At 36.2% G+C, this 13666-nt stretch overlaps 1 protein-coding gene across 2 annotated transcripts in view; it reads left to right on the top strand.

The window, feature by feature from the left end:
- Window positions 1-9819, top strand: part of MTRR (5-methyltetrahydrofolate-homocysteine methyltransferase reductase) — a 29749-nt gene extending 19930 nt beyond the window's left edge. For both annotated transcript variants that reach the window (XM_030445702.1, XM_030445703.1), the window contains exons 10-16: window positions 267-447; window positions 2196-2238; window positions 2631-2817; window positions 6001-6119; window positions 7620-7712; window positions 7799-7978; window positions 8918-9819. In XM_030445702.1, coding sequence (XP_030301562.1) covers window positions 267-447; window positions 2196-2238; window positions 2631-2817; window positions 6001-6119; window positions 7620-7712; window positions 7799-7978; window positions 8918-9062 — 948 coding nt within the window. In that variant the 3' untranslated portion in view covers window positions 9063-9819. The remainder of the gene's footprint in view (window positions 1-266; window positions 448-2195; window positions 2239-2630; window positions 2818-6000; window positions 6120-7619; window positions 7713-7798; window positions 7979-8917) is intronic.
- The last annotated feature ends 3847 nt before the right edge of the window (window positions 9820-13666 follow it).

The following is a 13666-nucleotide window of genomic DNA, read 5'->3' as shown; positions in this document are numbered from 1 at the left end:
CTCAGGGTAAGGAGGATTTTATGACCTGATAGCTTATTCCAGACATTAGAGGAACAGCTAAAAAAAAAAAGTAACTTGTAAAATTCAAAAATGCAAATTCTTCACAGTAGGTAAAAGCATGCATTGGGAAATAAGTTGTATTACCCACTAACCTGTCAGGTGACTGCTTCCTGTCCCTACGTATTCCAAGTATTTCCTAGATTTTTGTCCTTTTTCCCAAATTGACAAGTTTTTTTTACCTTTCACTCTTATTTCCTTCCCCACAGGCATTTTTGCGAGCTCTTGTAGAGTGTACCGGTGATGCAGGAGAAAAACGAAGACTTCAAGAGCTTTGTAGTAGACAAGGAGCCTCTGATTACACACAATTCATTAGAGACTCTAATGTTTGCTTGCTGGATTTACTTCATGCTTTCCCAAGCTGCAAGCCTTCATTTAACCTGTTAATTGGTAAGTGAATGGTTTTAGACTTAACTAGATTTGGTTTCTGAAAATTAATCAATCTAAATGTTCAGTTTCCCCAAGAAAGAGGAACAACTGTTCAGTTAACAGCTTTAGAAATACTATAGTATTAACAGTGATCACACTAAAACTATTCTTGGGGAACCAAGCTTTGTTCTTTGGTCTTTATTCTGAAGACACTTAGGTACGTACCTATGTTTTAGTGGACTTGGGATGGGTCCTGTGCAAAAGTAGTAAGCATAAATAATAAGCATAAAGTGTTTGCAAGATTAGGACCTTTAAGAAAAAGTTTATCAGCTACTTACAATTTAAAAAGACACATGTTTTTACCATTCCTGATTTCCCTGCCTTCATGTTCTTTTCTTGGACATTTACTAAAATGAAAAGCTTTTTTCAGTACATTTGTATGTCCAAAGCCACACTTAGTGGATTCCTTATGTAAAATATTGATGGAGTGAGACTCCAGCTGTAGCCATCTCAAATATATCTGAACATGCTGACAGTTATTTTCCAGATTAAGAAACAGAATTTGTTAGTAAGTTTCATTATATGAAAGAAAAAAAATGCTTTTTATGTTCCTGTAATTGTCTTCTCTGTGCCTATCCCAAGTCTCTCCTTCTCAGTACACTGTGGAAAGTTGAAAAATTGAATATGAGCCCTGCTCCACTTTATACAAATGCATGAATTTTCACAGTGAAACCAAAACCACTAAGCTTTTCCAAGCTAACATAGAACATGCTGTAGCACCTGAACTGTTTTTTTTAATGTGTTCCCCCAGGGAGGTAATATGGTGAATGTGCTTAGTGTCTTCTTGAGACTTGCAAATACCTTAAGTAGCAGAGCATCTTTAAACTCCATCGAGGTGTCCAGATAGTGTTTTGAACACATGCAAAAGCATGTGGAAAAACAACCAAAAACCAGTTCAACAGTATGCTACCCTCTTATTCCCTCTATCTAGCCTCTATATGTTTTCTGGCATTTTCTATGACAGTTTTTTCTGGTATTGCTCACTTATTGTCACTATTCCCCACCACACTGTTCTCTTAGCAATATGTCTGTCTCCTTTTAATATGCTGATATCCTCAGGCAATATGTGCAGTCTGCATGCAAGTCATTCCTTTGCAAGCATCAGTGAGATTGATCTTTTCCAAATGTGTACATACATATGTTGATATAAATAGGCATGTGTGATATATGTAGTAGCCTTCTAATTGAAAAATGCTCAGTAATCTCGTTTTTTCAGTTGTGATTTTAAAAAAATTGCCTAGTGGCAATTTTTCATAGTGGTTCGCAATTGAACTGGCATGTCTGCTTTTGGCACATTATATGTGGGAAAACTTCAACCAAGCAATTCCTTTTCTGAGAGTCTTTGAGCTTCATAAAAGATTCTTGGTTGAAAGGTGGAGAAAATAAACTTCAAGCTGCACACTGTTGACTAGCTACTGGCATCTCTTGTGTGAACCTTACAGTTGTTTTTAGTTGACCAGGAACCCAATAAATTAGCTGTTGTGGCCTAATTTTGTGTTCTCTAACAGATGTTCCACAAAGTCTAAAAAATCATTGAAAATAGAGTTCAGGTCCTAATAGTTTATTTCTAGATCACAAACACTGAATTTTGCTGTATTAAGGTTAAGGTTAAATTATAATATACTTGCAATCCATTGTAGTGTAAGCACTTATTGTATGAAATTTCATTTAGTTGAATCAAGAGTGATGCTTTTTTTTTTTTTTTCCAGAACATCTTCCAAAACTACAAGCCAGATCCTATTCAGTTTCAAGGTAATTCAATATTCAAATTCATCTTCTTTGTAATTCAGGTATGCCTTTTTCTGAACTACGTGTGTGTGAGTACTCTGTGTTCTAAAGAAGAAAGAGAGGAATGAAAGCTAAAAACTGAGGAAGAAGCAATTGTGTCCCCGTTGCAAAAAATCCACAGTTTGACTATTTCAAACAACACTGCTTAGGATGTTTGGTAAAATTTTGATAGAGTTCTCAAGAATAAGCTCACACAAGTGTGGTTGGAATTTGGATTCCCCTGTGTAACATTTTCTAACTATTTCTTGAGAATCTTGATTCACTTGAAGTGGTTTGTGCTGCAGATGTGCCTACTGTAATATTCTGCAGCTTGCTCTCAGGTTTTGAAGTTCTTCTTTATACTTCTTTCTTCACAGTTCAAACTTATATCAACCAGGAAGACTGTGTTTTGTGTTCAATATTGTGGAGTTTCCTGCCTGTCCCACTAGACCAGTCGCACGGAAAGGAGTGTGTACTGGCTGGCTTGCTGAGTTAGTTGCACCTCTACTGCACCCCAATAAAAACACTCTAGATACAAAAGGAATAAGCACTTCAACTGAAAAGGTATGAATATTAAATCTAAACTCCTTAGCCATTAAATTTATGCATGTTTGAAACAATTGCATGTTTCTTTACTCACTGCTCTCATGTAATGCTGGTGTTTTGGCAGTATACACCTTCATTTTTCAGTTCTACTCGTACGTTTACCTTTCCCTCTGTAACATGTTTTGCACTTCATTGTTAAGTTGCTAAACTTATATTTTGGTTTATCTATGGATAGCTTAGTAATGAACCTTGCTACTGTTGAAAGGCTAGTGTCGTCCTAAGTGAGTTTTTTCATAGATTAAAATACCACTTTGCAATTAAATGGTTGTGACTGTTGCAGGACAGAGGCCCTTTGTCACTTCCCGGAAAGGGTGGCAGAGAATAGGGAAGAAATCATAAAACTCAACTTCTTGTCAGGTCTCAGACATTTTGCAAAGGCCAAGTTATAGACTGTGACACAGAGGACAGTCGTTTATGATATTTCTGATGTCTTTCAAATATGACTTGGCATGAAAGGTATTATTAGGAGAAGGTACTTTTTTTTTTGCCTGTTTTCATAGCAGAGAGTCTATGTAATTAATTGGACTCAAAGTAATGAGGTATAAGCTAATTATTAAAAATTTGGAATTCTACTATATAGTTAATAAAATTTTTTTTTTCACGTTTGATCAAGAAACTTGGAAGGAAACATCAGATTTGTTTATAAGAAAACTGCCAATAATTCAAGGTATTGCTCTGGGAAAATGAAAGGAAAACCCGTACAAGTTATCTTCATTTTTTAAAACTAACTAAAAAGACAAAATTATTAATATGTGAACTGTATCTTTTATTCCAGTATTACATAGGCTATTTATTTGAAAATAAATTGATTTACATTATATTAAAGATCAAACTGGAAAAATAGGTGGAGTTAAAAAGGAAATAAGAGATTTACAAAATAACTCTGAACAAAGTTTGGAACTATTTGCATCTGTTGCACAAACTACAATTCAGTATATATAAAAGTGTAGCAATAATATAAATTGCAGAAATATGTGGAATACCAGTACAAAATAAGTGAGCATGGTCTTATGCAAAAAATATCTTAAAGTAATTGAAGACATTTTACAGTATAAACACGTTTACCATTTGCAGTTTTTTTAAAGGAATGAACAGTTTGGAAATGTTTAGTAGGGAAAATACCCTCCTAAGTCAAGTGTGGCTTGAAGTAATAAGTATAACAGAAATACAAATATTAGCAACCAGCAAGAATTGTACTGGTTTTTATTAGCTTGAAACCAGAAAAATAATCTTGTTTAATGTTGTAGTATCTGTAGTGAATTAAATTATAGGAAATTAGTAGTGCTAAACCACTCAGGTTTACAGAACAAAGTTTGAGGTAGTGTTTTACTCCTTCCTTGAATTTGAAAGTAAATTCAAATGCTTTCTCATTAAATATGCAGAATAAGTAGTATGACTGCTTATGACCTTAATGGATGAAGCTCTTGTATGGTTGCTCCTGAGTTTTGAATAATCTTGTAAAGAATTAAAAACAGTCATCTCATGTTTTCTATATATTATGCTAGTCATGCCTCAGAGAATCATAGATTTGTTTGGGTTGGAAAAGACCTTTAACCTCATGAAGTCCAATTGTTAACCCAGCACTGCCAAGTCCACCACTAAACCATGTCCCTAATCACTATGTCTGCAGGTCTTTTGAATGCCTCCAGGGGCAGTGACTCAACCACTTCCCTGTGCATCCCATTCCAGTGTTCAACAACACTTTTGGTGATATCCAATCTAAAACTCCTCTGGCACTGCTTCAGACCACTTCCTCTTTTTCTGTCACATATAACTTGGGAAACAAGAGTTTCCCCCACCTTGCACCAGCCTCTGTTCAGGTAGCTGTAGAGACCAATGAGGTCTCCTCTCAGCCTCCTGTTCTTCAGACTAAACAACCCCAGTTCCCTCAGCTGCTCCTTGTAAGACTTGTTCTCCAGGCTCTTCTTCAGCTTTGTTGCCCTTGTTTGGATACACTCTGTCACCTTAATTTCCTGTTTGTAGTGAGGGGCCAAAAACTGAACACAATACTCGAGGTGTGGCCTCACCAGTGCCAAGTACAGGAGGATGATCACTTCCCTTGTCCTTATTATTGCAGGTATGCAAAAAATGGGTAGACATGGCACTTCAGGAGATGACTTAGTGGCTAGAGTGGTATAGGACTGAGAGTTGGACTTGATCTTGAAGGTCCTTTCCAGCCATGATAATACTATTATCCTAAGGTTCTGTGTCTGATGCCATTGGCCTTCTTGCCCAACCTAGGCACACTGTTGGCTCATATTCATGTCCTTTTCCTCTGGACAGCTTTCCAGCCACTCTTTCCCAAACCTGTAGTGTTGCTTGAGATTTCTGTGTCCCAGGTGCAGGAGCTGGTACTTGGCTTGTTGAACTTCATACAGTTTCTCCTAGCCCATTGATCCAGTCTGTCCAGGTCCCTCTGTAGAACCTTTCTGCCCTCAAGCAGATCAAGACTCCTGCCCAAGTTTTGATTTGCAGGTGTCATCTGCAAATACACAGACATGGAGCACATATGAAAATTTTTGTTTAAATTTCCTTTCAGACATAGATCTGAAGATTAGAGTTAGAGTTTACCAGTGAAATGAAACCATTTTCTAAGATACTTGAGCAGTTATCTGCCTCCTCTCACACATATGCATTTTCAGACATCATGTAAATCTTTCATGAAAATTAAGAAAGCAAGCTTGGTAACACTAGGCTTCGGTTCGTTATAAACATATCCTCATTTCCATTGGAATATTTTTAGCTGTCCACAAAGTGAGAAAAAGATGAGTTGCCTGTAATAGCAGTAAGCTAGCTTTACTTTCCTTTGACTACCAACACTAACCTTTTCATAAATTCTGTAGCAATATTCGCCTAATTGATTGTGTGGTCACCTTTTATACCAGAAACTGATGTTTGTGGTGTTTTGCCTAGTTTTTCTTCAAATGGATTAGTAGGTAATTATGGTGTAAGTTTCTTTCAGAAGCCCATGTGAAATTTTATTCCAAATATCTGTATGGGATTAAACTCTGAATCTCAGGATTTGGAAGGATGTGGACACATACACTGTGTAAATATCCTGAGAGTTCTAAAAATTTAAATATGTTTCCACTGTTTGTTTAAGACTATTAATCAATTGTATTCTGATTAATTTCATTTTAGATATCTATTTTTTCTCGTCCAAACAATACTTTCCACTTACCTGCAGACCCATCTGTTCCGTTTGTGATGGTTGGTCCAGGAACAGGAATATCACCATTTATTGGTTTCCTGCAACATAGGTATGTACTAGATTGTTATCTGCAAGCAGCCTTTTTATGTTGAAGAAAATATATTGTCATGTTTTGATTACAAATGAAGTTAATTATTTTTTTCTTCTTTTTATTTTTTGTGGCAATGCTATATTGATATAGAGTCTTGCAATCTTAAAGAAGCAGTGCTAATTTCCATATTTGCTTTTCAAATGAGTAAAACTTCAATTTCATGTGACTGTAGTATCTGTGGTGCATATATAAGAAATAGGATTAATTGCAGAAATAGTAATAAAAAATTAAAGCTTTTATCTGTGTGTTGATAGTGGTAGCCCTGTGAAGAGATTCTTAGAAACAAGAGTTGATTAGCTTAAGTTTGATAGTAAAATTCCATTTCCTGCAGAAGCAGCATCTCTATCAAAAGCCTTGTCATGACAAACATCAAGTTTTCTCCCACATTCCTGTATTTCTGTGAGCTTATACATCTTGATGTTTTAAGATCAGGAGCTTGGCTACTGAACTCCTAGTTGGGCAGTAATATTGTGGGGTTTAGGTTTGTATTTGAGGGAAGGTAGATCCTCCAGCAGCATAGTTTTGCAAGAGAGATGCTTGTTCAAAATGTAACAGGTATGTCATCACCACAGTGTGTAAAAACATGATCATTTGGAGGAATGAAGAACAGTAAGAGTGGGATATTTGTGTGGGAATGCTTGCAAGTTTTGTAGGTATCCAACACCTATCATTCCTGTGTTACTCGCTCCTTCCAGTAAGATCATGGAATTGCTTGCAATCTGGTACAGTTATTTTAAAACTCTTTTATTTGACAAGTAAAGTTTTGACGTGGATGTTTCTGACTCCATGCTTCCTCTCCAGCCCAATAATATACAATCAGTATTCTTTAATTTTAAAGCCCAGCTACACCTTTATATCTCTGAACTATTTTACACTTTAAATTAAACGCTTCTCGGTACTTCATAAGCATTTGATCATGATAAATAAAATCTCCCAAAAAAACCCCCAACAAATTGCAACAACTAGAAAGTTGCATTTAACCTCCCTATTAAGCATTATTTCAAGAAAATACTATAGCTATACTGATGATGTAGTAGTAAGTAGATTGTTATTGATAAAATCTAGAGGGTTTCTACAGCCAAATGGAATGCATGCTAAAAATGCTTTGTGCTGAGTTTTCCAAGTGTTTTTAGAGGGCTTCTAGTAAAGGATTAAAGGTACTGATCTTACTCAGCAGTCAGGATTGTTTTGTGAGGTGTTTGGAAGTGTCAGTCTTGATTATTCCAATATAAAATTATGTCCAAAAAATTGACATTGAAATGGATTGATTTTGAGCTGGGCTGAAAGTGTGAGTCAAGAAAATCAAAGGAGGGTTTTACTGTGGTTTTCCATCAGTCATTTCCCATTTTTGCCAATCCAGAGGTTTATTAAAGCACTATTGTAGATGAGAATTATACTCAGACTATAGACTTTAGATTCTGTTCTTGATAAAACAGGATGGACTTTTTCTTTGTTCAGGCAAAAGCTCAGAGAAGAACATTCAGACTGGGAATTTGGAGAGACATGGCTGTTTTTTGGTTGTCGGCATCAGGATCGAGACTATTTGTTCAAGCAAGTTCACTGTTTAGAATTCATTTCATGATCAGGAGGGAATCCTTATCACTGAGACAATGCTAACAGTTTTTATTCCCTTTCAGAGATGAACTCAAATGTTTTCTTGAAAATGGCACATTAACCCATCTTAAGGTTTGTTTCTCAAGAGACTCTACAACTGCAGAAGTAGCCCCACCTAAATATGTGCAAGATGTCATTAGGCTTTATGCTAAGGAAATTGCCAGAGTCCTGCTCAAAGAGGGAGGTTACTTCTATGTATGTGGGTGAGTAAAGCTGTGTGGAGAGGGACTGTCTCAGAAAGAGAACAGAGTTAGCAGACATTTGAAGCTTTCAAAAGATTTAGAGCTGTCTGAAAGACAGGACCAGCATGATAGTGAAAAAGCCTTCCTGGAATCCTTGAGAATTTAATCTCTGTCTATTTTTTCCAGTGTAGTCTTGAAGTAGCTTGTAATGACACAGTTCCACTGGTTACTTTAGTCACTTACTGTTTCTTTTTTAAAATTCAATTAAGCTATAGGAGGTTTCAAGCTAATAGATTTCTATTGAGAAAATGAAATATTTGAATAGATGTGATGATGCATTACACTTCTGTGAGATTTCACTAGTCTTCTGCAGTGTTTCAGGCTTGAGTGGGGCAGAAAGCACTGTAAAAGTAATATGGTTTACAATGACAAGTTGTATTTGTGGATGTTAATTTACCTGGAGCTTTGAGATTTTTAGGAAGTTCTTTGACAGATGGACAAACTGAATATAGAGCCCAGTGACAATTGCTTTCTCCTGCAGGAATATATGTCAACTATTTGTATTTAAAACAGCATTATTAATATGTAAGGACTTGAGGTTTTGTGGGAGGTTTTTGGTTTGTTTGTTTCATATTGGAACCATATGGTGATATAATAATAATAAATGCTTCAGCAGGTCAGATTCTTCCTAAAAGTGAAACAATTATTCTGACAGCTCAACTAGAGTTCTAGCTTTTTTTTTCTTGAGTCCAGCATGCTGAAAACTTTGTACTTGTCACTCACTGTCTGCACTCAGCTACATTATAACTCAATGAGAATCTTGCTGTACAACATCCAAGCTCTATTTGTGTTTGGAGTTTTTTTTAATGCCTCTTTTCCAATATTATCCTGCCTCTGAAGCTATTAACAAAAGGAAAAATAAACTATTATGCATTTTCCTTCTCTATTTTTTTTTTTCAGAGATAAGAAGCACATGGCTGATGGTGTAAGCGATGCTGTAGTGGACATTTTAAGTATGGAAATGGAAACTGACAAATTGGAAGCAATGAAAATCCTGGCCACACTTCGAGAAGCAAAACGCTATTTGCAGGATGTTTGGAGCTAAATATTTGCCTTTTCCTATGCCTTTGTGACACAAGAAAATGCATTTCACACATACTCTTTTTACTAAATTTATTGCCAAGTTGCTGTCTGTAGTCACACAAATATTAATTTTCCCTGTGAACCTTTCAGTCAGGAATATGAAACCTTTTAAATGACAACCAAGGCTGCCTTCTGAACCATGTGGGGTTTTTAATTCTGTTAAATAGTAGACTTCAGTGCCTTGATTCTCTCATTTGAAGATCGGTTTCATGTAGAAAGTAAAAACTTCTGCACTTTACAAGTATAATTGTATTTTTACATTATATCATGTATTTTTTCCTGTAATGTGTACATAAAGCTACAGAGTAAATATGTTACGCACTGATCTGTGCATCATCAAATACATTACTGACTCGCTGACATTTATTTGAACTCTTCCTGAGATTACTTAGATTTTTTTCAGCTTGCACTATGGCAGTATGGCAGTAGCCCCCAAAAGGCATGAATGTTCAGAATGTTGCACAGAAAGGCAACTGCAGGATTTCTGAAGTTTTCTTTAAATACTGAGCTTTTTCATTCTGTCATTACATCATATTTCAGAGTTTTGCTATACTCCAAACTAATCCTTAGTGGGTTTTCCTCTTAATTCTTTTGACATTATTTTCATTCCTGTCTCTGAAATATTTGTGGTCTAATTTATGAGCAGACTTAATAGTTCTGTTGAATTTGGTTGCTGGTTAGTAAATGCTTTCTCAGTTTATTAAACTATTTATTTTAATTTTATTTATTTTAATCTGAAGACATAGTAAAATCTGGTTTGGAAAGCAGTTGCCTTTACATATGACAATCCACTGCAAAAATCAAGTTGTTGAAAACAAACTGTTGAAGTATCTTCTTTCTAGTAAAAGCCATTTGGAGTGGAAACTGGTGGAAAAGTGTAAGTCATTCATGCCTCTCTTCAGAACATTCCTCTCCCTTCTGCTTTTTCTAGCTTCTAAATATCCATGTTGTCGCCTTGGTTCCTTGTCATATTATATCTTTAAAGATAAACACAAAGTATGAGAGAATGTTTTAGACAAATCATTATTTTCTGGGAGACCTGTTTTGTGTTGGGTTTTTTGTTCTGTTTTGCTTTAAGCATTATCAGACCTGCATGACTTATTCCAAGTCTTGTGGTCGTCTAGTGAGTATTATTTAATTGGTAGGTAAATGAAGAAAACCTTATGGAAAAAAATCATTATGATTAGTTAGAATTAAGTCTGTTTTTAAAGTAAAAACATTCTAGAGAAGTGCCTGGAGTTAGGGTTTGGTTACAACATGTGTAATGATTATTTAAATATTCTTGGAAAAAAACGAAAATTTTGTGCAGAAATTCTTCAGCAGAGCAGTTAGATCAGTCACTGCCAAGTAATCTCTCCAATAAGAAAGGTCCACAGGGAGAGATGGTTTATAGTAAATGCAAACAGTGCATTTCTTCACCATTGGCACGTAAAGTGCCAAAAAAAAGCAGTGCTTCTTTTTGAAAGAAAAAATTAAATTTTAAAGTTTAATGGTAATCACTTAGGTGGTAATCACAGCAGCATGTTGCAGCAGCCAAACACCTTTACACATTTTTGAAAATTATTAATAAAAAATAAGTTACAAGTATTTCAGTAGGATAGATAAATAATTTACTGCCTTCTGTTAACTACTGTTTGTAAGTAACACATTGTCTATGAGTTCTCAGACAGGATTTATGATTTTCAGTTCCAACATGTTAAGTTCTTGGAAATTACAGAGAAAACAATGTTTTTTCTGGCTGAAAGTTTCAGCTTTTCCCAGATTTCCCAGGTATTCAGGTTGTTTTTGTGTTACTTACATACCACAATACAGAAGTTGCAATGATCATTTTAGTAATACCTTTTTTGCTATTAATAGCTGAATGTCCTTTTCTGATGGTGTGTTTTTTGATGGAAGGTCTCATTTACAACTGGTATCCATCCATTTCTCCTCTCCTGTAACCAGATCTCTACAAAACTAAAGCACTTGCATTATTCAGTAATGTAGTGGTGAAGCACATGAGCTTTCTTATCAACAATAGACTACATCTTACTTGCATCTTCCTCTTAAATTTGCACAATTAAGTTATAAATTTATAACTTCATCATTCAAAGATACTAAAATAACCCCAACAAGCACCACCATTTATTATTTGAAGTATTTTTGTGTTCACATTCAGTGAGACTGAATGAGCAGGAAAGGCAGTGAGCAATGGACTTCTTTGATAGAGGAATCATTGAGATGGAGAAGTCTTGCAAGAACTGCATGGTTTTTCTTAATTAAATTGTGCCTTTCTATATATCAGATACTGCTGATTTATGAGTCTTCAGGGTGTCTTTTGGAAAAGTGCAATGGGTTTTAGTGTATCTCCTAAAGTTAGGCACAGGATATTCCTAAAGTCTTTTAGTTTTCTGTTATTAGATAAATCTCACATGCTTTGCCTATTAATTCCAGAACTGGTTGCAGAATTCCTATATTGTGAAAAGACATAGTGGAGGTTTTGTGCTTGTTCTGTGACAGGCTTACACTCTTTATAGACTGTATGGACAATGACTGGTTGTTAAGTTAGAGCTGTTCCAGAGAACCATTAATGGTGAAGCATTCCATATGATTTGCTTTCTCAGCAGTTTTTGAGTGATATTCTGAATTTATGAAACAGGGCTGATGTTACATTTTGTCTTTTAAACTACAATTTTAGAAAAGGGTTTACTTTTCAAATTAGTACATTCAGGCCCATTTATTTCAGTTAGCTCTTTCTAAGTTCAAGCTGACTTTACTGCTGGAACCAAAAGTAGTATTTTCATGCTTCTTGCACCTTTATTTCTTCTCTCTTTTCTTCTTTCACTCTCAGCTTCTCAGGAAATCTAGAACATTGGCAGAAGTTGGAAGAACATGCCTTTTTAGCAACCTCTGAAGATAAGGAGCATCTTAAGGAACTTAATTTGGAACATTACAAGAGTAGATGAGAGAAATGGCAGAAACATAGAACATGTGTGTCTATTTCAGGACTGAATTTAGCTGCTTAATGGCACCTTAGGTGTTGAATGGCATAGGGATGGAGGAAAAGTTCTTAGAAGTAAGAGTCTCAAAAGTCTCAAAATTAAGTCTCAAAGTTCTTGTGGAGTAAGGCAGGAACTGTGTTGTAAGCCATAAAGTTCATAATTAATTTAAAAAAAACGCAATAGTTTCTCCCTCTCATTTCAAGTTATTAGCAACCATGATTTGGAGATTAATCTGACAGTGTTTTACCCAGAAAAAATCATTTTGTTCTAAGGAAACTTAGATCATGAGGAGTTCTCCAAATACTGGTTTACTTTGTTAAATTTACTTGGCCTTTGTAAGTACTGTTGTTATGCTCAACTTTGTGAGTAGGGTAGAAAAAGAATTTAAAACAAAGGAAATATACAAAAACCTTGGCTGACTGAGTTTGGTTTTTTACCTGAAAGGAACAGAGTGAGGTCAAGTTGTGTGCTCTGGTTATTGAACCAGCATCACAAATAAGCCTTATCCTGTTTTTGATCACTTCTAGGATATGAATAGTGCATATTCCTGTCTACTTATTTCCTTTGGAAGTTAAACCCCAAGAATGAATTTTTTAGCTTAGCTGCAATTCAGTTTTACTTTGGAACTAGAAATGGGGAAAAGAGAGAAAGCTCATCAGAGAAGCCTCATCAGTAGTGTAAGTAGGAATCAAGTTCATAACTCTCATCCTTTCTGTCTTTGGTACTTCTGTTACACTGTCTGAGCACTCAGCAGTTACACAGACCATCCCTACAGCTACTGCTCAGCACTGCTCTTAGATCAACTCACCATCATTGTATACGAAGGGAAACCCAGGCAAGGAAAAGCTAATGAATTGCTCAGTATACAGAAGAAAATGAACAGTGATTTGGGCTGCTGCATCCCCAAGTGCCCTGCTAGTAATTAGCTATAGATAGGTCTTTCTAATGCATTTCTTCAATAATTGCACCATCTGATATCACAGAAAATCTAGTTACAGATTTTGCAGAGCTTTTTTTAATAATAAATTTGAATAACTTAGTAGTTATCTTAGCCTCAGACACTGTGCAAAGGAGTAGGTCCTGCTGTGCTCTACACAAATTCTGTCCAGGGACCTGCGTGTGCCAGCAGTGCTGGCAATGGGTGCATGAGGGTGCCTGTGTCACCGTGAGGCTGTTAGTGAGTCAGGTAAGGGTCCTGTGAGACAGGGACACCCGTGTGTACCTTGTGAGACAGCTGAGGGAGTTGGCTACTGGAGGAACTAAGGTTCAGACCAGCTGAGTGCTGTAGAAACCATGGGATACGGAGTTCAGCACATGGCTGTGTGCGTGTGTGCGCACGATGGAACTGGGGAGAGCAAGGGTTCAGGGCTAGCTACAGGGTAACTGTGTGTGTCCAGCTGCTGGTGGGATCCACTTTGCACATATATACATGTCTGTTTCCCACTAATGGCCTTTAGTCTTGTCAGCTAGAGGGAGGGACAACTGAGTGGACCTGGGATTACTCCCAGTTCAGAGCAGGGCTGGAGACAGTCTGGTGTGTATGTGTATACCAGGAAACTTTCTTGCCCTTGAATTTCATCCCTGA

This window comes from Calypte anna, chromosome 2 (genome assembly GCF_003957555.1).
Source record: "Calypte anna isolate BGI_N300 chromosome 2, bCalAnn1_v1.p, whole genome shotgun sequence".
NCBI lineage: Eukaryota > Metazoa > Chordata > Aves > Apodiformes > Trochilidae > Calypte > Calypte anna.
The sequence above is the reverse complement of the archived record's forward strand: the minus strand, read 5'-3'. Positions and strand labels throughout refer to the sequence as shown.